The following is a 22,600-nucleotide window of genomic DNA, read 5'->3' as shown; positions in this document are numbered from 1 at the left end:
GTGATTCATCCCGTTCCATTAAGAGAACAAGGGATGGGGTTCTACTCCAATCTGTTTATAGTTCCCAAAAAAGAGGGAACGTTCAGACCAATCTTAGATCTCAAGATCTTAAACAAGTTTCTCAAGGTTCCATCGTTCAAGATGGAAACCATTCGAACTATTCTTCCTTCCATCCAGGAAGGTCAATTCATGACCACGGTGGATTTAAAGGATGCGTATCTACATATTCCTATCCACAAGGAACATCATCGGTTCCTGAGGTTCGCATTCCTTGACAAACATTACCAGTTCGTGGCGCTTCCTTTCGGATTAGCCACTGCTCCAAGGATTTTCACAAAGGTACTAGGGTCCCTTCTAGCTGTGCTAAGACCAAGGGGCATTGCTGTAGTACCTTACTTGGACGACATTCTGATTCAAGCGTCGTCCCTTCCTCAAGCAAAGGCTCACACGGACATTGTCCTGGCCTTTCTCAGATCTCACGGATGGAAAGTGAACGTGGAAAAGAGTTCTCTATCTCCGTCAACAAGGGTTCCCTTCTTGGGAACAATAATAGACTCCTTAGAAATGAGGATTTTTCTGACAGAGGCCAGAAAAACAAAACTTCTAGACTCTTGTCGGATACTTCATTCCGTTCCTCTTCCTTCCATAGCTCAGTGCATGGAAGTGATCGGGTTGATGGTAGCGGCAATGGACATAGTTCCTTTTGCACGCATTCATCTAAGACCATTACAACTGTGCATGCTCAGTCAGTGGAATGGGGACTATACAGACTTGTCTCCGAAGATACAAGTAAATCAGAAGACCAGAGACTCACTCCGTTGGTGGCTGTCCCTGGACAACCTGTCACGAGGGATGACATTCCGCAGACCAGAGTGGGTCATTGTCACGACCGACGCCAGTCTGATGGGCTGGGGCGCGGTCTGGGGATCCCTGAAAGCTCAGGGTCTTTGGTCTCGGGAAGAATCTCTTCTACCGATAAATATTCTGGAACTGAGAGCGATATTCAATGCTCTCAAGGCTTGGCCTCAGCTAGCGAGGGCCAAGTTCATACGGTTTCAATCAGACAACATGACAACTGTTGCGTACATCAACCATCAGGGGGGAACAAGGAGTTCCCTGGCGATGGAAGAAGTGACCAAAATCATTCTATGGGCGGAGTCTCACTCCTGCCACCTGTCTGCTATCCACATCCCAGGAGTGGAAAATTGGGAAGCGGATTTTCTGAGTCGTCAGACATTGCATCCGGGGGAGTGGGAACTCCATCCGGAAATCTTTGCCCAAGTCACTCAGCTGTGGGGCATTCCAGACATGGATCTGATGGCCTCTCGTCAGAACTTCAAAGTTCCTTGCTACGGGTCCAGATCCAGGGATCCCAAGGCGGCTCTAGTGGATGCACTAGTAGCACCTTGGACCTTCAAACTAGCTTATGTGTTCCCGCCGTTTCCTCTCATCCCCAGGCTGGTAGCCAGGATCAATCAGGAGAGGGCGTCGGTGATCTTGATAGCTCCTGCGTGGCCACGCAGGACTTGGTATGCAGATCTGGTGAATATGTCATCGGCTCCTCCTTGGAAGCTACCTTTGAGACGAGACCTTCTTGTTCAGGGTCCGTTCGAACATCCGAATCTGGTTTCACTCCAGCTGACTGCTTGGAGATTGAACGCTTGATCTTATCGAAGCGAGGGTTCTCAGATTCTGTTATCGATACTCTTGTTCAGGCCAGAAAGCCTGTAACTAGAAAGATTTACCACAAAATTTGGAAAAAATATATCTGTTGGTGTGAATCTAAAGGATTCCCTTGGGACAAGGTTAAGATTCCTAGGATTCTATCCTTCCTTCAAGAAGGATTGGAAAAAGGATTATCTGCAAGTTCCCTGAAGGGACAGATTTCTGCCTTGTCTGTGTTACTTCACAAAAAGCTGGCCGCTGTGCCAGATGTTCAAGCCTTTGTTCAGGCTCTGGTTAGAATTAAGCCTGTTTACAAACCTTTGACTCCTCCTTGGAGTCTCAATTTACTTCTTTCAGTTCTTCAGGGGGTTCCGTTTGAACCCTTGCATTCCGTTGATATTAAGTTATTATCTTGGAAAGTTTTGTTTTTAGTTGCAATTTCTTCTGCTAGAAGAGTTTCAGAATTATCTGCTCTGCAGTGTTCTCCTCCTTATCTGGTGTTCCATGCAGATAAGGTGGTTTTACGTACTAAACCTGGTTTTCTTCCAAAAGTTGTTTCTAACAAAAACATTAACCAGGAGATTATCGTACCTTCTCTATGTCCGAAACCAGTTTCAAAGAAGGAACGTTTGTTGCACAATTTGGATGTTGTTCGCGCTCTAAAATTCTATTTAGATGCTACAAAGGATTTTAGACAAACATCTTCCTTGTTTGTTGTTTATTCCGGTAAACGGAGAGGTCAAAAAGCAACTTCTACCTCTCTCTCTTTTTGGATTAAAAGCATCATCAGATTGGCTTACGAGACTGCCGGACGGCAGCCTCCCGAAAGAATCACAGCTCATTCCACTAGGGCTGTGGCTTCCACATGGGCCTTCAAGAACGAGGCTTCTGTTGATCAGATATGTAGGGCAGCGACTTGGTCTTCACTGCACACTTTTACCAAATTTTACAAGTTTGATACTTTTGCTTCTTCTGAGGCTATTTTTGGGAGAAAGGTTTTGCAAGCCGTGGTGCCTTCCATTTAGGTGACCTGATTTGCTCCCTCCCTTCATCCGTGTCCTAAAGCTTTGGTATTGGTTCCCACAAGTAAGGATGACGCCGTGGACCGGACACACCTATGTTGGAGAAAACAGAATTTATGTTTACCTGATAAATTACTTTCTCCAACGGTGTGTCCGGTCCACGGCCCGCCCTGGTTTTTTTAATCAGGTCTGATAATTTATTTTCTTTAACTACAGTCACCACGGTACCATATGGTTTCTCCTATGCAAATATTCCTCCTTAACGTCGGTCGAATGACTGGGGTAGGCGGAGCCTAGGAGGGATCATGTGACCAGCTTTGCTGGGCTCTTTGCCATTTCCTGTTGGGGAAGAGAATATCCCACAAGTAAGGATGACGCCGTGGACCGGACACACCGTTGGAGAAAGTAATTTATCAGGTAAACATAAATTCTGTTTTTCTGATAAGGTCATTGATACTTTGATCCAGGCTTGTAAACCGGTGACTCATCTGATGTATCACAAGGTGTGGGGCACCTACCTACCTATACTGGTGCGAGGCTCAAGGTTTCCCATGGCACAAGATGAGAGTTCATCAGATTCGGTTGTTTCTCCCGGAGGGTTTGGAGAAAGGTTTGTCTACTAGTTTTATTAAGGGTCATATTTCTGCCCTTTCGATTGTGTTACATAAGAAGATAGCAAATCTTCCGGATGTTTAGTGTTTTGTTCAGGCTTTGTTTAGAATCAGGCCTGTGTTTAGACCCGTTGCTCCTCCTTGTAGCTTTAATCTTGTTCTTCAACAGGCTCCTTTTGAGCCAATGCATTCTGTTGATATTGAACTTTTATCTTGGAAAGTTTTGTTCTTGTTGGTTATTTCTTCTGCTTGCAGAGTTTCAGAATTATCTGCCTTAGTGTGATTCTCCTTATCTGGTTTTCCATGCAGATAAGGCTGTATGCAGAATGCGTAAAAACCACGTTTTCTACCTAAGATGGTCTCTGACCGCAATATCAATCAGGAGATTGTAGTTCTTTCCTTTTTGTCCTAATCCTACTTCTCAGAAGGAATGTTTGTTACACAACCTGGATGTGGTGCACGTTTTGAAATTCTATCTTCATGCTACCACAGATTTTAGACGGTCTACTTCCTTGTTTGTTTTGTATGCCGGTAAACACAAGGGTCTAAAGGCTACTGTGACTACACTTTTTTTTTGGGCTGAGGAGGAAGTGTCATTCGTTTGGCTTATGAGGAAGCTGTTCAGCAGCCTCCTGAGAGGATTACGGCTCACTCTACCTGTGCTGTTTCACCTTCTTTGGCATTTAAGAACAAAGCTTCTTTGGAACAGATTTGTAAGGCAGCTACATTGTCCTCTTTGCACACTTTTTTCCAAGTTTTAAAAGTTTGATTTTTTTGCGTCAGCTGAGGCTTCCTTTAGGAGAAAAGTGCTTCAAGCGGTGGTGCCTTTAGTTTATGTCTGCCTGCCTTATTCCCCCTGTTTATTCTGTGTCCTCTCTTGCTTGGATATTGGATTCCCAACATTTATAATTGAATTAGTGGACTCTCCATGCCATTGTAAAGAGAACAAAATTTATTCTTACCTAATTATTTCTTTTCTTTCCTGGCATGGAGAATCACGAAGCCGCCCTTTCTGTTTTAAGGCGGCATTTTTTCCTTATCTTATGGCACCTCTGTAATCCCAGTGTTTCTCCTACTTTTCCTTATTTCCTCGGCTTAATAACTGAGGGGTTATGGGAAGTGGGAGGGATACTTATCTTTAGCTGTGGTGTCTCTCCCTCTTCCTGATGGCCAGGTGTTGAATTCCCAACAGTAATGAATTAATTTGTGGACTCTCCATACCAGGAAAGAATTTAACAGGTAAGCATAGATTTTCTTATAACAAAGTAACATAGTAGATGAGGTTGAAAAACAGACAAGTCCATCAAGTTCAACCTATACAAATCTTAATATACTTAAAAAAGCTCCAGTTGAGGTTAAATTAATGCAATTTAACACAAGCAATCCTATCTCTGAATTCTGTTTCTACCCAGAAATGTATCTAAACTATTTTTAAATGTATCTAAGGTATTCACATTTACTACCTCCTTAGGTAATGAGTTCCACAATTTGATTGCTCTTACAGTGAAAATACGTTTACATTGCAGGAGATTAAATCTCCTTTCCTTTAGCCTTAAATTGTGACCTCTTGTCATAAACAATTTTCTTGGAATAAACAGAGCTTCTGCCATCTCTGTATATGGGTGTTGAATATATTTATATAAAGTAATCATTTCAACTCTCAAGCACCTTTTTTTTTTTTTTTTAGAGAAACAGACCCAGTTTGGCAAACCTCTCCTCATAGCTTTAATTCTCCATTCCCCTTATTAAATTTGTGGCCCTTCTCTGATCTTTTTCAAAGTCTGCAATGACTTTTTTTTTTAATCGGTCTCCAGAACTGCACTCCATACTCAAGGTGAGGTCTTACCAGGGATTTATATAGTGACAAGATTAGGCTTTCCTCCCTTGCATCAATGCCACTTACATGCTAGTATCTTATAAGCCTTAGAAACAACTGCTCTGCATTGTGCACCTACCTTTAGCATGTTATCTATAACTGCGATTATATTTTATTGTACTTATTTTTTTTCCTAAATGGAAAGAGTCTACAGCTGCATTCATTACTTTTGGGAAATAAGAACCTGGCCACCAGGAGGAGGCAGGACAACCCAGCCAAAGGCTCAAATACTCCTCCCACTCCCCTCATCCCCCAGTCTTTGTTTGCCTTTTGTTCCAGGAGGATGGCAGAGAAGTGTCAGAATTTTTAATTTTTGTTTTTGTCTCTTATGGAGGGTAGTACTCTTCGGCATGGGACAGGAGTTTTAAGTACTCCTGTCGGTATCTCAGTGAGGGCTTAGATGAAAGTTAGAGTCCGGAGATGCAAGGAGTTTCTTTTTGCAAGACCATTCCGACTCATATCAACAGCTCCTCAAGTAATCGGCGTTGTCAAACTTTGCTGCCTGCTTTCTTCTCTCAAGTCCATGGCGGAGGCGATGCTACTATCCGTCTCATTTGATCCTGTTCCACTGCGTAGATTCTGGTAAGATTGTTTCATTTTACTTTATTCATCAATGTACTGTAATGGAAATGTTTCCCGAGAGGCTACCACCTTGCGGGTCTAAACATAAGGGTCTCTGTGAGTCTCTTTTAATATCTCAGAATTGAGGGTTAATATCTCCTGAAGGGGGTTATTGAACAGGGGGGGGGGGGGGGTTTATAATCAGGTTTGTTATGTGATTCAACCTGCTTATGTGTGATATTTACTGGGCTCAGTGTTGGAACATTGAGGCCTTTGGAAGTGACGCAGCCTTTTGGTTGGGTGCACTTTTTTGAGACGGTACGGTTCACCTTGTGTTTGGGCGTGGCTACGTTCCGTTTTTCCATTTCCGCATTCCCGACCACGGGTTAAAGGAAATTTTCTAGTCCGCAGGCGTCTGGTAATAGGAGGTTGTGAGTGCCCCAGCCATTGGGGTGACAGGTGCCGTTTCTCCAACATAGGTGTGTCCGGTCCACGGCGTCATCCTTACTTGTGGGATATTCTCTTCCCCAACAGGAAATGGCAAAGAGCCCAGCAAAGCTGGTCACATGATCCCTCCTAGGCTCCGCCTACCCCAGTCATTCTCTTTGCCGTTGTACAGGCAACATCTCCACGGAGATGGCTTAGAGTTTTTTAGTGTTTAACTGTAGTTTTTATTATTCAATCAAGAGTTTATTTTAAAATAGTGCTGGTATGTACTATTTACTCTGAAACAGAAAAGAGATGAAGATTTCTGTTTGTATGAGGAAAATGATTTTAGCAACCGTTACTAAAATCCATGGCTGTTCCACACAGGACTGTTGAGAGGAATTAACTTCAGTTGGGGAACAGTGAGCAGTCTCTTGCTGCTTGAGGTATGACACATTCTAACAAGACGATGTAATGCTGGAAGCTGTCATTTTCCCTATGGGATCCGGTAAGCCATGTTTATTAAGATAGTAAATAAGGGCTTCACAAGGGCTTATTAAGACTGTAGACTTTTTCTGGGCTAAATCGATATATTAACACTTATTTAGCCTTGAGGAATCATTTAATCTGGGTATTTTGATAAGATTATATCGGCAGGCACTGTTTTAGACACCTTATTCTTTAGGAGCTTTCCCAAATCATAGGCAGAGCCTCATTTTCGCGCCGGTGTTGCGCACTTGTTTTTGAGAGGCATGACATGCAGTCGCATGTGTGAGGAGCTCTGATACATAGAAAAGACTTTCTGAAGGCGTCATTTGGTATCGTATTCCCCTTTGGGCTTGGTTGGGTCTCAGCAAAGCAGATACCAGGGACTGTAAAGGGGTTAAAGTTAAAAACGGCTCCGGTTCCGTTATTTTAAGGGTTAAAGCTTCCAAATTTGGTGTGCAATACTTTTAAGGCTTTAAGACACTGTGGTGAAATTTTGGTGAATTTTGAACAATTCCTTCATATTTTTTCGCAATTGCAGTAATAAAGTGTGTTCAGTTTAAAATTTAAAGTGACAGTAACGGTTTTATTTTAAAACGTTTTTTGTACTTTGTTATCAAGTTTATGCCTATTTAACATGTCTGAACTACCAGATAGACTGTGTTCTGAATGTGGGGAAGCCAGAGTTCCTTCTCATTTAAATAAATGTGATTTATGTGACAATGACAATGATGCCCAAGATGATTCCTCAAGTGAGGGGAGTAAGCATGGTACTGCATCATTCCCTCCTTCGTCTACACGAGTCTTGCCCACTCAGGAGGCCCCTAGTACATCTAGCGCGCCAATACTCCTTACTATGCAACAATTAACGGCTGTAATGGATAATTCTATCAAAAACATTTTAGCCAAAATGCCCACTTATCAGCGTAAGCGCGATTGCTCTGTTTTAGATACTGAAGAGCATGACGACGCTGATGATAATGGTTCTGAAAGGCCCCTACACCAGTCTGATGGGGCCAGGGAGGTTTTGTCTGAGGGAGAAATTTCAGATTCAGGGAAAATTTCTCAACAAGCTGAACCTGATGTGATTACATTTAAATTTAAGTTGGAACATCTCCGCGCTCTGCTTAAGGAGGTATTATCCACTCTGGATGATTGTGACAATTTGGTCATCCCAGAGAAACTATGTAAAATGGACAAGTTCCTAGAGGTCCCGGGGCTCCCAGAAGCTTTTCCTATACCCAAGCGGGTGGCGGACATTGTAAATAAAGAATGGGAAAGGCCCGGTATACCTTTCGTCCCTCCCCCCATCATTCAATGGGCGGAGACTCACTCCTGCCACCTGTCTGCAATCCACATCCCAGGAGTGGAAACCATTCGAACAATTCTTCCTTCCATCCAGGAAAGTCAATTCATGACCACGGTGGATTTAAAGGATGCGTATCTACATATTCCTATCCACAAGGAACATCATCGGTTCCTAAGGTTCGCATTCCTGGACAAGCATTACCAGTTCGTGGCGCTTCCTTTCGGATTAGCCACTGCTCCAAGGATTTTCACAAAGGTACTAGGGTCCCTTCTAGCGGTGCTAAGACCAAGGGGCATTGCTGTAGTACCTTACTTGGACGACATTCTGATTCAAGCGTCGTCCCTTCCTCAAGCAAAGGCTCACACGGACATCGTCCTGGCCTTTCTCAGATCTCACGGATGGAAAGTGAACGTGGAAAAGAGTTCTCTATCTCCGTCAACAAGGGTTCCCTTCTTGGGAACAATAATAGACTCCTTAGACATGAGGATTTTTCTGACAGAGGCCAGAAAAACAAAACTTCTAGACTCTTGTCGGATACTTCATTCCGTTCCTCTTCCTTCCATAGCGCAGTGCATGGAAGTGATAGGTTTGATGGTAGCGGCAATGGACATAGTTCCTTTTGCGCGCATTCATCTAAGACCATTACAACTGTGCATGCTCAGTCAGTGGAATGGGGACTATACAGACTTGTCTCCGAGGATACAAGTAAATCAGAGGACCAGAGACTCACTCCGTTGGTGGCTGTCCCTGGACAACCTGTCACAAGGGATGACCTTCCGCAGACCAGAGTGGGTCATTGTCACGACCGACGCCAGTCTGATGGGCTGGGGCGCGGTCTGGGGATCCCTGAAAGCTCAGGGTCTTTGGTCTCGGGAAGAATCTCTTCTACCGATAAATATTCTGGAACTGAGAGCGATATTCAATGCTCTCAAGGCTTGGCCTCAGCTAGCGAGGGCCAAGTTCATACGGTTTCAATCAGACAACATGACGACTGTTGCGTACATCAACCATCAGGGGGGAACAAGGAGTTCCCTGGCGATGGAAGAAGTGACCAAAATCATTCAATGGGCGGAGACTCACTCCTGCCACCTGTCTGCAATCCACATCCCAGGAGTGGAAAATTGGGAAGCGGATTTTCTGAGTCGTCAGACATTGCATCCGGGGGAGTGGGAACTCCATCCGGAAATCTTTGCCCAAATCACTCAACTGTGGGGCATTCCAGACATGGATCTGATGGCCTCTCGTCAGAACTTCAAAGTTCCTTGCTACGGGTCCAGATCCAGGGATCCCAAGGCGACTCTAGTAGATGCACTAGTAGCACCTTGGACCTTCAAACTAGCTTATGTATTCCCGCCGTTTCCTCTCGTCCCCAGGCTGGTAGCCAGGATCAATCAGGAGAGGGCGTCGGTGATCTTGATAGCTCCTGCGTGGCCACGCAGGACTTGGTATGCAGATCTGGTGAATATGTCATCGGCTCCACCATGGAAGCTACCTTTGAGACGAGACCTTCTTGTTCAAGGTCCGTTCGAACATCCGAATCTGGTCTCACTCCAGCTGACTGCTTGGAGATTGAACGCTTGATCTTATCGAAGCGAGGGTTCTCAGATTCTGTTATTGATACTCTTGTTCAGGCCAGAAAGCCTGTAACTAGAAAAATTTACCACAAAATTTGGAAAAAATATATCTGTTGGTGTGAATCTAAAGGATTCCCTTGGGACAAGGTTAAGATTCCTAAGATTCTATCCTTCCTTCAAGAAGGATTGGAAAAAGGATTATCTGCAAGTTCCTTGAAGGGACAGATTTCTGCCTTGTCTGTGTTACTTCACAAAAAGCTGTCAGCTGTGCCAGATGTTCAAGCCTTTGTTCAGGCTCTGGTTAGAATCAAGCCTGTTTACAAACCTTTGACTCCTCCTTGGAGTCTCAACTTAGTTCTTTCAGTTCTTCAGGGGGTTCCGTTTGAACCCTTACATTCCGTTGATATTAAGTTATTATCTTGGAAAGTTTTGTTTTTGGTTGCAATCACTTCTGCTAGAAGAGTTTCAGAATTATCTGCTCTGCAGTGTTCTCCTCCTTATCTGGTGTTCCATGCAGATAAGGTGGTTTTACGTACTAAACCTGGTTTTCTTCCAAAAGTTGTTTCTAACAAAAACATTAACCAGGAGATCATCGTACCTTCTCTGTGTCCGAAACCAGTTTCAAAGAAGGAACGTTTGTTGCACAATTTGGATGTTGTTCGCGCTCTAAAATTCTATTTAGACGCTACAAAGGATTTTAGACAAACATCTTCCTTGTTTGTTGTTTATTCCGGTAAAAGGAGAGGTCAAAAAGCAACTTCTACCTCTCTCTCTTTTTGGATTAAAAGCATCATCAGATTGGCTTACGAGACTGCCGGACGGCAGCCTCCCGAAAGAATCACAGCTCATTCCACTAGGGCTGTGGCTTCCACATGGGCCTTCAAGAACGAGGCTTCTGTTGATCAGATATGTAGGGCAGCGACTTGGTCTTCACTGCACACTTTTACCAAATTTTACAAGTTTGATACTTTTGCTTCTTCTGAGGCTATTTTTGGGAGAAAGGTTTTGCAAGCCGTGGTGCCTTCCATCTAGGTGACCTGATTTGCTCCCTCCCATCATCCGTGTCCTAAAGCTTTGGTATTGGTTCCCACAAGTAAGGATGACGCCGTGGACCGGACACACCTATGTTGGAGAAAACAGAATTTATGTTTACCTGATAAATTACTTTCTCCAACGGTGTGTCCGGTCCACGGCCCGCCCTGGTTTTTTAATCAGGTCTGATAATTTATTTTCTTTAACTACAGTCACCACGGTATCATATGGTTTCTCCTATGCAAATATTCCTCCTTAACGTCGGTCGAATGACTGGGGTAGGCGGAGCCTAGGAGGGATCATGTGACCAGCTTTGCTGGGCTCTTTGCCATTTCCTGTTGGGGAAGAGAATATCCCACAAGTAAGGATGACGCCGTGGACCGGACACACCGTTGGAGAAAGTAATTTATCAGGTAAACATAAATTCTGTTTTTTGTTTTTACTACTTTAGTTTATATTTAAATATCCTCTATCCAGTTATGGAGGATTCTGATACTGAGGCTATTATTTCAGATTCTGTGTCCGGTGATGAATCCGGAGTGGCCTCGTTGACGCCTGTCAACCAGTTTTGTTCCGTATGCCATTTCAGAGCGTCTGGTTCTTCGGGCTCAGGGAATCATGGGACCACTGAGCCATCTGCCTCTGCGGGTCCTGTCCTTTGAGAGGCGAGTTCCCTACCAATTCATACTTCTGCACATGCAGGTAACACAGTTTATGGTTCCTCCATGCGGGGTGGCGTGTTTCCCCCGGAGGTTGCAGCACATTTTCGCTTCCACATAATGTTGGCGATTGCAGAATCCAGACGTTTATTTAAGAATTTGCTCCTGCCCTATTGCCCTGGGCCTTCCACCTTGGGGAGGGCCTCTACAGTTCCCTGCGGGTGAATCTGTCCCTGAGTGTTGTGCCTTTCGTTACAGGATTGCGCGCCTTCGTGTGTTGCTCAGACATGTTTTTCAGTTATTGTATGACCCTTTCGTTACCAGATACAGGGATTTTCAGTCTGATACTTGAAATGGTGCACCTCATTAGACATGTGGGGATGAAGTAATCACCTGATTGTCATTTGTTTGAGATCTTTCACAGTTTTGATAGGGCTCCGTTTGGCTGGTCCTGCGGGTAGGTCTGTGTCTCTTTGGGCGTTAACCTTTGAGTTGCCTAATATATTTTATTTATATACGATGGGATGTCTTTTATTTGTTTTTGTTTCCTTCGGGAACCTTCTGGGATTGATACTCTTTGTTACTTCTTTGGAAGTTGTTTTGGACATGTTAGTCCTATGTTAAAGATTTCTGTTTTCTGTTTTTTTCCTCCCCCATGTGGTGGAGGGTTGGAGGGCGTAATGCCCCTTACCGCAACTGAGCGGTTTGGCCTTTTTTAGGCCTCTGGATTTGTCCTTTTGGGCTTGATCCAACAGCTCAAGCTAGCTGTTTAGCATGCGGAAAGTTTTGCAGTTTGAAGCAGCACCAGTTGCAGCTCTTGACACCTTGCAGGTGTACGCGTAAGCTGTTTATAGTGTATCTAGATGCAGCTCTTAGTCTTTGACGTGTACTGTCTGTCTGAGTTATAAGAGACCTTTGGGTCTTCTTCCATTGTCTCCGGGTGAGTGTATCTCTTTTTAGGGATCTGTGTTTCCGGGTGATGGTTGTTCCCTGCGGGGACTTTGTTTAGCTCCAGGTTTTCCGGAGCTGGGTAGGCTTAGTGCCTTTCTCTTCCTTGTGTCCTCTGCTTGTGCGGAGGTGATAGGGAGACTAGTCGTGCTAGTAAGATTTTTTTTTTTACCTTGAGGTATCCCTTTGGTTGTTCTGAGGCTCTGAGAAGTATCTTTATACGACTTCTAGCCTTGCTCCTTGGAGCGTTGAACTTTAGCTAGGGGTGGTTCCTTCCTTTAGTCGAGGCTTTAGAGTTCTTCTCGCTATCTGGATTCTCTGGATATGCATCCATACCCTTGTGTCTGGCTTTTTGGCCAGTTGGAGTGTTTAGTTCTAGGCTAAGGTTTGCCTGAACTATTAGATGCCCAGACCTGGTTTTCTCCCTTAGACTTCCAGTTGCTGAAGCTTCGCTTGGCCTTTTTCCTGACCCAGTCTTGGGTGGTTTTGGAATTTTGGATCTCAGGGCTGGTCGGGGTGTTCCACGGTAGTGGGAACTTGGTCTATGTCCTTGCTCCATCTACCTAACCTGGTCATGGTTGGCCAGGTTTTCGGAGCATTTTTTACTCTTTGCCACAGAGTAGCCCATGTCATCTGGTGGTTAGCAGTGTGGCTTGAGCCTCATGGGTGGTTGGTTCATACCCAGCTGCTGGCTTTGGATGTCCAATTTCTGGTGCGCCTTAAGTTTGCATTCCCCTGGTCAGCTTGACAGTTTTCCATGGATTCCCTGCTCCTCTGCTTGGCAAGCTACTTGTTGGGGGGTCCTTTTCTAGGATATATGTGTTGGGAATTTCTCTTCCCATTAGCCAGTGACTTTGGACCTTGAGGACAGTTGTTGCCCTTACGGCATCATCCCTTTTCTTTAGGGGATATTCTCCTCCCTATGGAGATAGAGTCCTTGCTTGGGGCTTCTCCTGGATGGGAGACGGAAAGGTGGAATGTTCCCCCTGGGGTCTTGCTGGCTTCAAGCATACTTGGGCCGTTATTTGATAGATCCTCATGGCCTTGCTGTCTGGTTTCAGAGTTGTGTTGTACTTGTACTCTGTGGGAATGGCTGTGCTATCCTTACACTCGTTCCTGTACCTGTTTCGGGATTCTTTTGTTTCCCTGTCTTGGATCCCTGAGGCTGGGTTGGTCCAGCTGGGTGTGGGTTTTTTGTCAGGATGGCCGAGCGGTCTAAAGCACTGCGTTCAGGTCGCAGTTTCCTCTGGATGTGTGAGCTTTGTGGCGTCTATCCTGTTAGCTTAGTCTGCTAAAGTATAGATTTCTCCAACATAGGTGTGTCCGGTCCACGGCGTCATCCTTACTTGTGGGATATTCTCTTCCCCAACAGGAAATGGCAAAGAGCCCAGCAAAGCTGGTCACATGATCCCTCCTAGGCTCCGCCTACCCCAGTCATTCTCTTTGCCGTTGTACAGGCAACATCTCCACGGAGATGGCTTAGAGTTTTTTAGTGTTTAACTGTAGTTTTTCATTATTCAATCAAGAGTTTGTTATTTTCAAATAGTGCTGGTACGTACTATTTACTCAGAAACAGAAAAGAGATGAAGAATTCTGTTTGTATGAGGAAAATGATTTTAGCAACCGTAACTAAAATCCATGGCTGTTCCACACAGGACTGTTGAGAGCATTAACTTCAGTTGGGGGAACAGTTTGCAGTCTTTGCTGCTTGAGGTATGACACATTCTAACAAGACGATGTAATGCTGGAAGCTGTCATTTTCCCTTTGGGATCCGGTAAGCCATGTTTATTACGATTGTAAATAAGGGCTTCACAAGGGCTTATTTAGACTGTAGACATTTTTTGGGCTAAATCGATTGAATTAACACTTATTTAGCCTTGAGGAATCATTATTCTGGGTATTTTGATATAATAATATCGGCAGGCACTGTTTTAGACACCTTATTCTTTAGGGGCTTTCCCAAAGCATAGGCAGAGTCTCATTTTCGCGCCGGTGTTGCGCACTTGTTTTTGAGAGGCATGGCATGCAGTCGCATGTGAGAGGAGCTCTGATACTTACAAAAGACTTCTGAAGGCGTCATTTGGTATCGTATTCCCCTTGGGGCTTGGTTGGGTCTCAGCAAAGCAGATACCAGGGACTGTAAAGGGGTTAAAGCTTAAAACGGCTCCGGTTCCGTTATTTTAAGGGTTAAAGCTTCCAAATTTGGTGTGCAATATTTTCAAGGCTTTAAGACACTGTGGTGAAAGTTTGGTGAATTTTGAACAATTCCTTCATGTTTTTTCGCAATTGCAGTAATAAAGTGTGTTCAGTTTAAAATTTAAAGTGACAGTAACGGTTTTATTTCAAAACGTTTTTTTGTACTTTCTTATCAAGTTTATGCCTGTTTAACATGTCTGAACTACCAGATAGACTGTGTTCTGAATGTGGGGAAGCCAGAATTCCTATTCATTTAAATAAATGTGATTTATGTGATAATGACAATGATGCCCAAGATGATTCCTCAAGTGAGGGGAGTAAGCATGGTACTGCATCATTCCCTCCTTCGTCTACACGAGTCTTGCCCACTCAGGAGGCCCCTAGTACATCTAGCGCGCCAATACTCCTTACTATGCAACAATTAACGGCTGTAATGGATAATTCTGTCAAAAACATTTTAGCCAAAATGAACCCTGTTCAGCGTAAGCGTGGATGCTCTGTTTTAGTTACTGAAGAGCATGACGACGCTGATATTAATATCTCTGAAGGGCCCCTAACCCAATCTGAGGGGGCCAGGGAGGTTTTGTCTGAGGGAGAAATTACTGATTTAGGGAATATTTCTCAGCAGGCTGAATCTGATGTGATTACTTTTAAATTTAAATTGGAACATCTCCGCATTTTGCTTAAGGAGGTATTATCCACTCTGGATGATTGTGAAAATTTGGTCATCCCAGAGAAACTATGTAAAATGGACAAGTTCCTAGAGGTGCCGGGGCTCCCAGAAGCTTTTCCTATACCCAAGCGGGTGGCGGACATTGTTAATAAAGAATGGGAAAGGCCCGGTATTCCTTTCGTCCCTCCCCCCATATTTAAAAAATTGTTTCCTATGGTCGACCCCAGAAAGGACTTATGGCAGTCAGTCCCCAAGGTCGAGGGAGCGGTTTCTACTTTAAACAAACGCACCACTATTCCCATAGAGGATAGTTGTGCTTTCAAAGATCCTATGGATAAAAAATTAGAAGGTTTGCTTAAAAAGATGTTTGTTCAGCAGGGTTACCTTCTACAACCCATTTCATGCATTGTCCCTGTCACTACAGCCGCATATTTCTGGTTTGATGAACTGATTAAGGTGCTCGATAGTGACTCGCCTCCTTATGAGGAGATTATGGACAGAGTCAATGCTCTCAAATTGGCTAATTCTTTCACTCTAGACGCCTCTTTGCAATTGGCTAAGTTAGCGGCTAAGAATTCTGGGTTTGCTATTGTGGCGCGCAGAGCGCTTTGGTTGAAATCTTGGTCGGCTGATGCGTCTTCCAAGAACAAGCTACTAAACATTCCTTTCAAGGGGAAAACGCTGTTTGGTCCTGACTTGAAAGAGATTATCTCTGATATCACTGGGGGTAAGGGCCATGCCCTTCCTCAGGATCGGCCTTTCAAGGCAAAAAATAGACCTAATTTTCGTCCCTTTCGTAAAAACGGACCAGCCCAAGGTGCTACGTCCTCTAAGCAAGAAGGTAATACTTCTCAGGCCAAGCCAGCTTGGAGACCAATGCAAGGCTGGAACAAGGGAAAGCAGGCAAAGAAACCTGCCACTGCTACCAAGACAGCATGAAATATCGGCCCCCGATCCGGGACCGGATCTGGTGGGGGGCAGACTCTCTCTCTTCGCTCAGGCTTGGGCAAGAGATGTTCTGGATCCTTGGGCGCTAGAAATAGTCTCCCAGGGTTATCTTCTGGAATTCAAGGGACTTCCCCCAAGGGGAAGGTTCCACAGGTCTCAGTTGTCTTCAGACCACATAAAAAGACAGGCGTTCTTACTTTGCGTAGAAGACCTGTTAAAAATGGGAGTGATTCATCCTGTTCCATTGAGAGAACAAGGGATGGGGTTCTACTCCAATCTGTTCATAGTTCCCAAAAAAGAGGGAACATTCAGACCAATCCTAGATCTCAAGATCTTAAACAAATTTCTCAAGGTCCCATCTTTCAAGATGGAAACCATTCGAACTATCCTTCCTTCCATCCAGGAAGGACAATTCATGACCACGGTGGATTTAAAGGATGCGTATCTACATATTCCTATCCACAAGGAACATCATCGGTTCCTAAGGTTTGCATTCCTGGACAAACATTACCAGTTCGTGGCGCTTCCTTTCGGATTAGCCACTGCTCCAAGGATTTTCACAAAGGTACTAGGGTCCCTTCTAGCTGTGCTAAGACCAAGGGGCATTGCTGTAGTACCTTACCTGGACGACATTCTGATTCAAGCGTCGTCCCTCCCTCGAGCAAAGGCTCACACGGACATCGTCCTGGCCTTTCTCAGATCGCACGGCTGGAAAGTGAACGTGGAAAAGAGTTCTCTATCCCCGTCAACAAGGGTTCCCTTCTTGGGAACAATTATAGACTCCTCAGAAATGAGGATTTTTCTAACAGAGGCCAGAAAGACAAAGCTCCTGGACTCTTGTCGAATACTTCATTCCGTTCCTCTTCCTTCCGTAGCTCAGTGCATGGAAGTGATCGGGTTGATGGTAGCGGCAATGGACATAGTTCCTTTTGCGCGCATTCATCTAAGACCGTTACAACTGTGCATGCTCAGTCAGTGGAATGGGGACTATACAGACTTGTCTCCAAAGATACAAGTAAATCAGAGGACCAGAGACTCACTCCGTTGGTGGCTGTCCCTGGACAACCTGTCACGAGGGATGACATTCCACAGACCAGAGTGGGTCATTGTCACGACCGACGCCAGTCTGATGGGCTGGGGCGCGGTCTGGGGATCCCTGAAAGCTCAGGGTCTTTGGTCTCGGGAAGAATCTCTTCTACCGATAAATATTCTGGAACTGAGAGCGATATTCAATGCTCTCAAGGCTTGGCCTCAGCTAGCGAGGACCAAGTTCATACGGTTTCAATCAGACAACATGACGACTGTTGCGTACATCAACCATCAGGGGGGAACAAGGAGTTCCCTAGCGATGGAAGAAGTGACCAAGATCATTCTATGGGCGGAGTCTCACTCCTGCCACCTGTCTGCTATCCACATCCCGGGAGTGGAAAATTGGGAAGCGGATTTTCTGAGTCGTCAGACATTGCATCCGGGGGAGTGGGAACTCCATCCGGAAATCTTTGCCCAAGTCACTCAACTTTGGGGCATTCCAGACATGGATCTGATGGCCTCTCGTCAGAACTTCAAAGTTCCTTGCTACGGGTCCAGATCCAGGGATCCCAAGGCGGCTCTAGTGGATGCACTAGTAGCACCTTGGACCTTCAAACTAGCTTATGTGTTCCCGCCGTTTCCTCTCATCCCCAGGCTGGTAGCCAGGATCAATCAGGAGAGGGCGTCGGTGATCTTGATAGCTCCTGCGTGGCCACGCAGGACTTGGTATGCAGATCTGGTGAATATGTCATCGGCTCCACCTTGGAAGCTACCTTTGAGACGAGACCTTCTTGTTCAGGGTCCGTTCGAACATCCGAATCTGGTTTCACTCCAGCTGACTGCTTGGAGATTGAACGCTTGATTTTATCGAAGCGAGGTTTCTCAGATTCTGTTATCGATACTCTTGTTCAGGCCAGAAAGCCTGTAACTAGAAAGATTTACCATAAAATTTGGAAAAAATATATATGTTGGTGTGAATCTAAAGGATTCCCTTGGGACAAGGTTAAGATTCCTAGGATTCTATCCTTCCTTCAAGAAGGATTGGAAAAAGGATTATCGGCAAGTTCCCTGAAGGGACAGATTTCTGCCTTGTCGGTGTTACTTCACAAAAAACTGGCAGCTGTGCCAGATGTTCAAGTCTTTGTTCAGGCTCTGGTTAGAATCAAGCCTGTTTACAAACCTTTGACTCCTCCTTGGAGTCTCAATTTAGTTCTTTCAGTTCTTCAGGGGGTTCCGTTTGAACCCTTACATTCCGTTGATATTAAGTTATTATCTTGGAAAGTTTTGTTTTTAGTTGCAATTTCTTCTGCTAGAAGAGTTTCAGAATTATCTGCTCTGCAGTGTTCTCCTCCTTATCTGGTGTTCCATGCAGATAAGGTGGTTTTACGTACTAAACCTGGTTTTCTTCCAAAAGTTGTTTCTAACAAAAACATTAACCAGGAGATTATCGTACCTTCTCTGTGTCCGAAACCAGTTTCAAAGAAGGAACGCTTGTTGCACAATTTGGATGTTGTTCGCGCTCTAAAATTCTATTTAGATGCTACAAAGGATTTTAGACAAACATCTTCCCTGTTTGTTGTTTATTCAGGTAAAAGGAGAGGTCAAAAAGCAACTTCTACCTCTCTCTCTTTTTGGATTAAAAGCATCATCAGATTGGCTTACGAGACTGCCGGACGGCAGCCTCCTGAAAGAATCACGGCTCATTCCACTAGGGCTGTGGCTTCCACATGGGCCTTCAAGAACGAGGCTTCTGTTGATCAGATATGTAGGGCAGCGACTTGGTCTTCACTGCACACTTTTACCAAATTTTACAAGTTTGATACTTTTGCTTCTTCTGAGGCTATTTTTGGGAGAAAGGTTTTGCAAGCCGTGGTGCCTTCCATTTAGGTGACCTGATTTGCTCCCTCCCTTCATCCGTGTCCTAAAGCTTTGGTATTGGTTCCCACAAGTAAGGATGACGCCGTGGACCGGACACACCTATGTTGGAGAAAACAGAATTTATGTTTACCTGATAAATTTCTTTCTCCAACGGTGTGTCCGGTCCACGGCCCGCCCTGGTTTTTTAATCAGGTCTGATAATTTATTTTCTTTAACTACAGTCACCACGGTACCATATGGTTTCTCCTATGCTAATATTCCTCCTTAACGTCGGTCGAATGACTGGGGTAGGCGGAGCCTAGGAGGGATCATGTGACCAGCTTTGCTGGGCTCTTTGCCATTTCCTGTTGGGGAAGAGAATATCCCACAAGTAAGGATGACGCCGTGGACCGGACACACCGTTGGAGAAAGAAATTTATCAGGTAAACATAAATTCTGTTTTTCCTTTCAACTTGCTCTATTGATTAGAAGAGGGTTTACTCTTCCTTCGGGTTCTGAGAGTATACTCTACTTATTGGGGGGCCTAGATTGAGGTTTTGTGTTCCCCTTTTTAGGGATCTGTGTGTAGGTCCGGCGACTTAGATTGCCTGGAGCATGCCCTCTGTCTGGGGGTTGTTTTTGTGGTCTTTTTCTTGCTTGACTGCTGCTTCTTCCTCGCTAGTACCCTCTGTGTCGTCCTGTTATAATCTCTGTGTTCTCAAACTTGGGGTTTTTCACCTTGGTGTATTACACACTTTTCATGGTCGAATACTTTGATATTCTATGGTCCGACACTGGGAGGATTTTGCTTTTTCAGTTGCATTCCATGCTTGCAGGATGTTGGAGAGATGTCAGTTCTGTCTCTGTGCCCGGTCTTATCCCGGATTTTTCTTGGTATAGACGTGGCCTCCTTTCCCTGTTTGGGTCCCTTTGGGTCTCTGTGAGCTGGGCTCACTCTTGGAGGTGTTCTTTTTTGTATTAGGGGACCTTTCGGTTTCCTTGGTTCTCCTTTGCCTTGTTCTTTTGGGGGTTTCGACTGATGTCTCCATTTGTGGAGATGTGCGGTGGGGGATCATTTGTTGGGCGACAGTGTCTCCTGGAGGACTGTTGGCTCAGTCGAGTCCGTTTGCAGTCTCTAGTTTGGCTCTGGACTAACTGTGAGTCAGTGTCATTGGGGTTTTCCTCTTAAAATTTTCTCGGCTTCGAATGAAGTGGTTTTTTTTATTGGGTAGAGGTTCAGGCCTGGTGACTTCAGTATGGGCCGCCTATTGTACCCTCCCGTCTTGGCATTCAGTGTCCTCTATAGCCTGGGTGTTGTTTTCCCAAAAGTAATGAATGCAGCTGTGGACTCTTTCCAATTAAGAAGAAAAACATAAATTATGCTTACCTGATAATTTCCTTTTCTTCTGATGGAAAGAGTCCACAGCTCCATACCCGTAATTTTATGTGGGGCGTCTTTATATTCTTCTGGCACCTTTCACCCTGATATTTCTTCTACTGTTCCTTGTTCCTCTGCAGAATGACTGGGGATGAGGGGAGTGGTAGGAGTATTTCAGCCTTTGGCTGGGTTGTCTTTGCCTCCTCCTGGTGGCCAGTTTCTTATCTCTTAAAAGTAACGAATGCAGCTGTGGGCTCTTTCCATCAGAAGAAAAGGAAATTATCAGGTAAGCATAATTTATGTTTTCCTTTTTTTTTTTTTTTTTTTTTTTTTTTTTGCATTAAAAAAATTATTTTATTGGTTTGTCTCATAGCATAGTTCTATGCTCTAAATGTTACAGGGGATGGGAACTGGTATAGAGCGTTGGTGGCAGATATTGTTCAGAATGGGACTGTTAAAGTTCACTTTTTGGATTATGGAAACTTTGAAGACGTGACTGTGGACAAGTTGCATGCAATCCCCTCCAAATTTCTGGAACTCCCGTTTCAAATGATTAAATGCTGTTTAGCTGGTAAGTAAGATGCACATTATTTGTGTGTGTGTGTAGGTATATATTATATATACTGGTGAGTGCCAGGTTTTCTGTGTGTTGTGTTGATAATGTTTGTAATGCGGGCTTGTCACCCAGGCTGCTCTGGGGTTAACTGCCTGGGTTGCTGGGAACTTTACAGCTGTCTGTCAGTGTTCAGGGCTGTGGTGTCTGCTGTGGCTTAGGATGTGTACCCAGTCCAGTCTCTGAGTAAAGTCCATTTATGTGAAATATATATATATATATATATATATATATATATATATATATATATATATATATATATATATATATATTTGTTTTTTGTTTCACCTTTGTGGGGGTTTTTTTCTTTCAGACATATTGTCAATTTAATAGATTCTTTTATGCCTATCAACTCATATAAATGTTAAATTACATTTTCAGATGTACTAATTTACCAATAAATATTACAAGATAACCTGATAGTGTTTTGATTGACATCACAACATCGTACATGATATTGGTATTAGAAATGTTAGAAATTTGTTTTATTTGTTAGTATGCATTGCATTTTTATTAAGAGAGAAAAAACAAACATACAGTACTATATGGCCAAAATTATGTTTACACGTGATCATTACACACCTATATAAGCTTATTGGCCATCCGATTCCAAATCCATGAGTAATAAGTCCCCCTCCCCCTTTGCAGCAGTATCAACCACCACTCTTCTGGGAAGTTTTTCCACTAGATTTTGGAGTGTGTCTGGAGGAATTCAGCCAAAAGAGCATATGCAAGGTCAGATATTAATGGTGGATGAGAAGGTCTGGCTTGCAGTCAGCATTCCAATTTATCCCAAAGGTGTTCATTGGTGTTGAAGTCAGGTCTTTGTGCAGGCCACTCAAGTTCCTCCACAACAAACCTGTCAAATTATGTCTTCATAGACCTAACTTTTTGAAAAGGGCCGCAGTCATTCTGGAACAGGAAAGGGCCTTCCCCAAACTGTTGCCACAGAGTTTAAAACACCAAATTATTTAAAACGTCTTTGTTTTTTGTAGCATTACGATAGCCCTTCACTGGAACTAAGAGGCCTAGCCTAAATATATGCAATATGCATTCTGGTAGATAGCATTCTCTTGACATTTGCCACACTCAGTTTCTTCCATCAGATTGCCATTTAGTGAATTGTGATTAATTACTCCAGAGAACGTTTCCACTGCTCCCAGAACCCACTGTGCTTGGTGTTGCTCATGTTGATTTTGAGGATTGTACAGCTGCTCAGCCATGGAAACGAATTTCATGACGCTCCTGACACATTTCTCGTGCTGATGTTTCTTCCAGAAGTAGTTTTGAACTCTATAGTGAGTAATGCAATAGATAATATGCAATTTTTACATGCTACCAACTCCAGCACTTTGCACACACACACACACACACACACTCTGAGTTTGTGTGGTCTACCACTTTGTGACTAGGCTGTTGTTACTCCTAGATTCTTCAACTTCCTTACAATAATGGCACTGGGGCAGACCTAGTAGTGCAGAAATGTCATGACCTAACTTATGCCAGTGGTGGAATCCTATAAGAGTGCCATATTTAAGTCCTGAGCTTTTCCTTTTCACCCATTGTAGTGCCAATGTTTATCAATGGAGATTGTATGCACCTGTTAGCAATGGTTGTGGCTGAAAAACCTGAACTCGGTAATTAGTAATGGTGTCCGTATAACGTATATAAGAGTAAAGATTATTTTAATCTGTATATACCTGTCTTTAGAAACCAGTAAAACAAACAAAAACATA

The 22,600-nt window shown here is 44.1% G+C and overlaps 1 protein-coding gene across 1 annotated transcript in view; it reads left to right on the top strand.

The window, feature by feature from the left end:
* Positions 1-22,600, top strand: part of TDRD1 (tudor domain containing 1) — an 881,429-nt gene that overhangs the window by 606,129 nt on the left and 252,700 nt on the right. The window contains exon 15 of the mRNA XM_053692993.1: positions 20,652-20,822. Within this exon, the coding sequence (XP_053548968.1) occupies positions 20,652-20,822 (171 nt within the window). The remainder of the gene's footprint in view (positions 1-20,651; positions 20,823-22,600) is intronic.

Source organism: Bombina bombina, chromosome 9 (genome assembly GCF_027579735.1).
Source record: "Bombina bombina isolate aBomBom1 chromosome 9, aBomBom1.pri, whole genome shotgun sequence".
Classification (NCBI taxonomy): Eukaryota; Metazoa; Chordata; class Amphibia; order Anura; family Bombinatoridae; genus Bombina; species Bombina bombina.
This window is presented reverse-complemented; position numbering and strand designations above follow the sequence as displayed.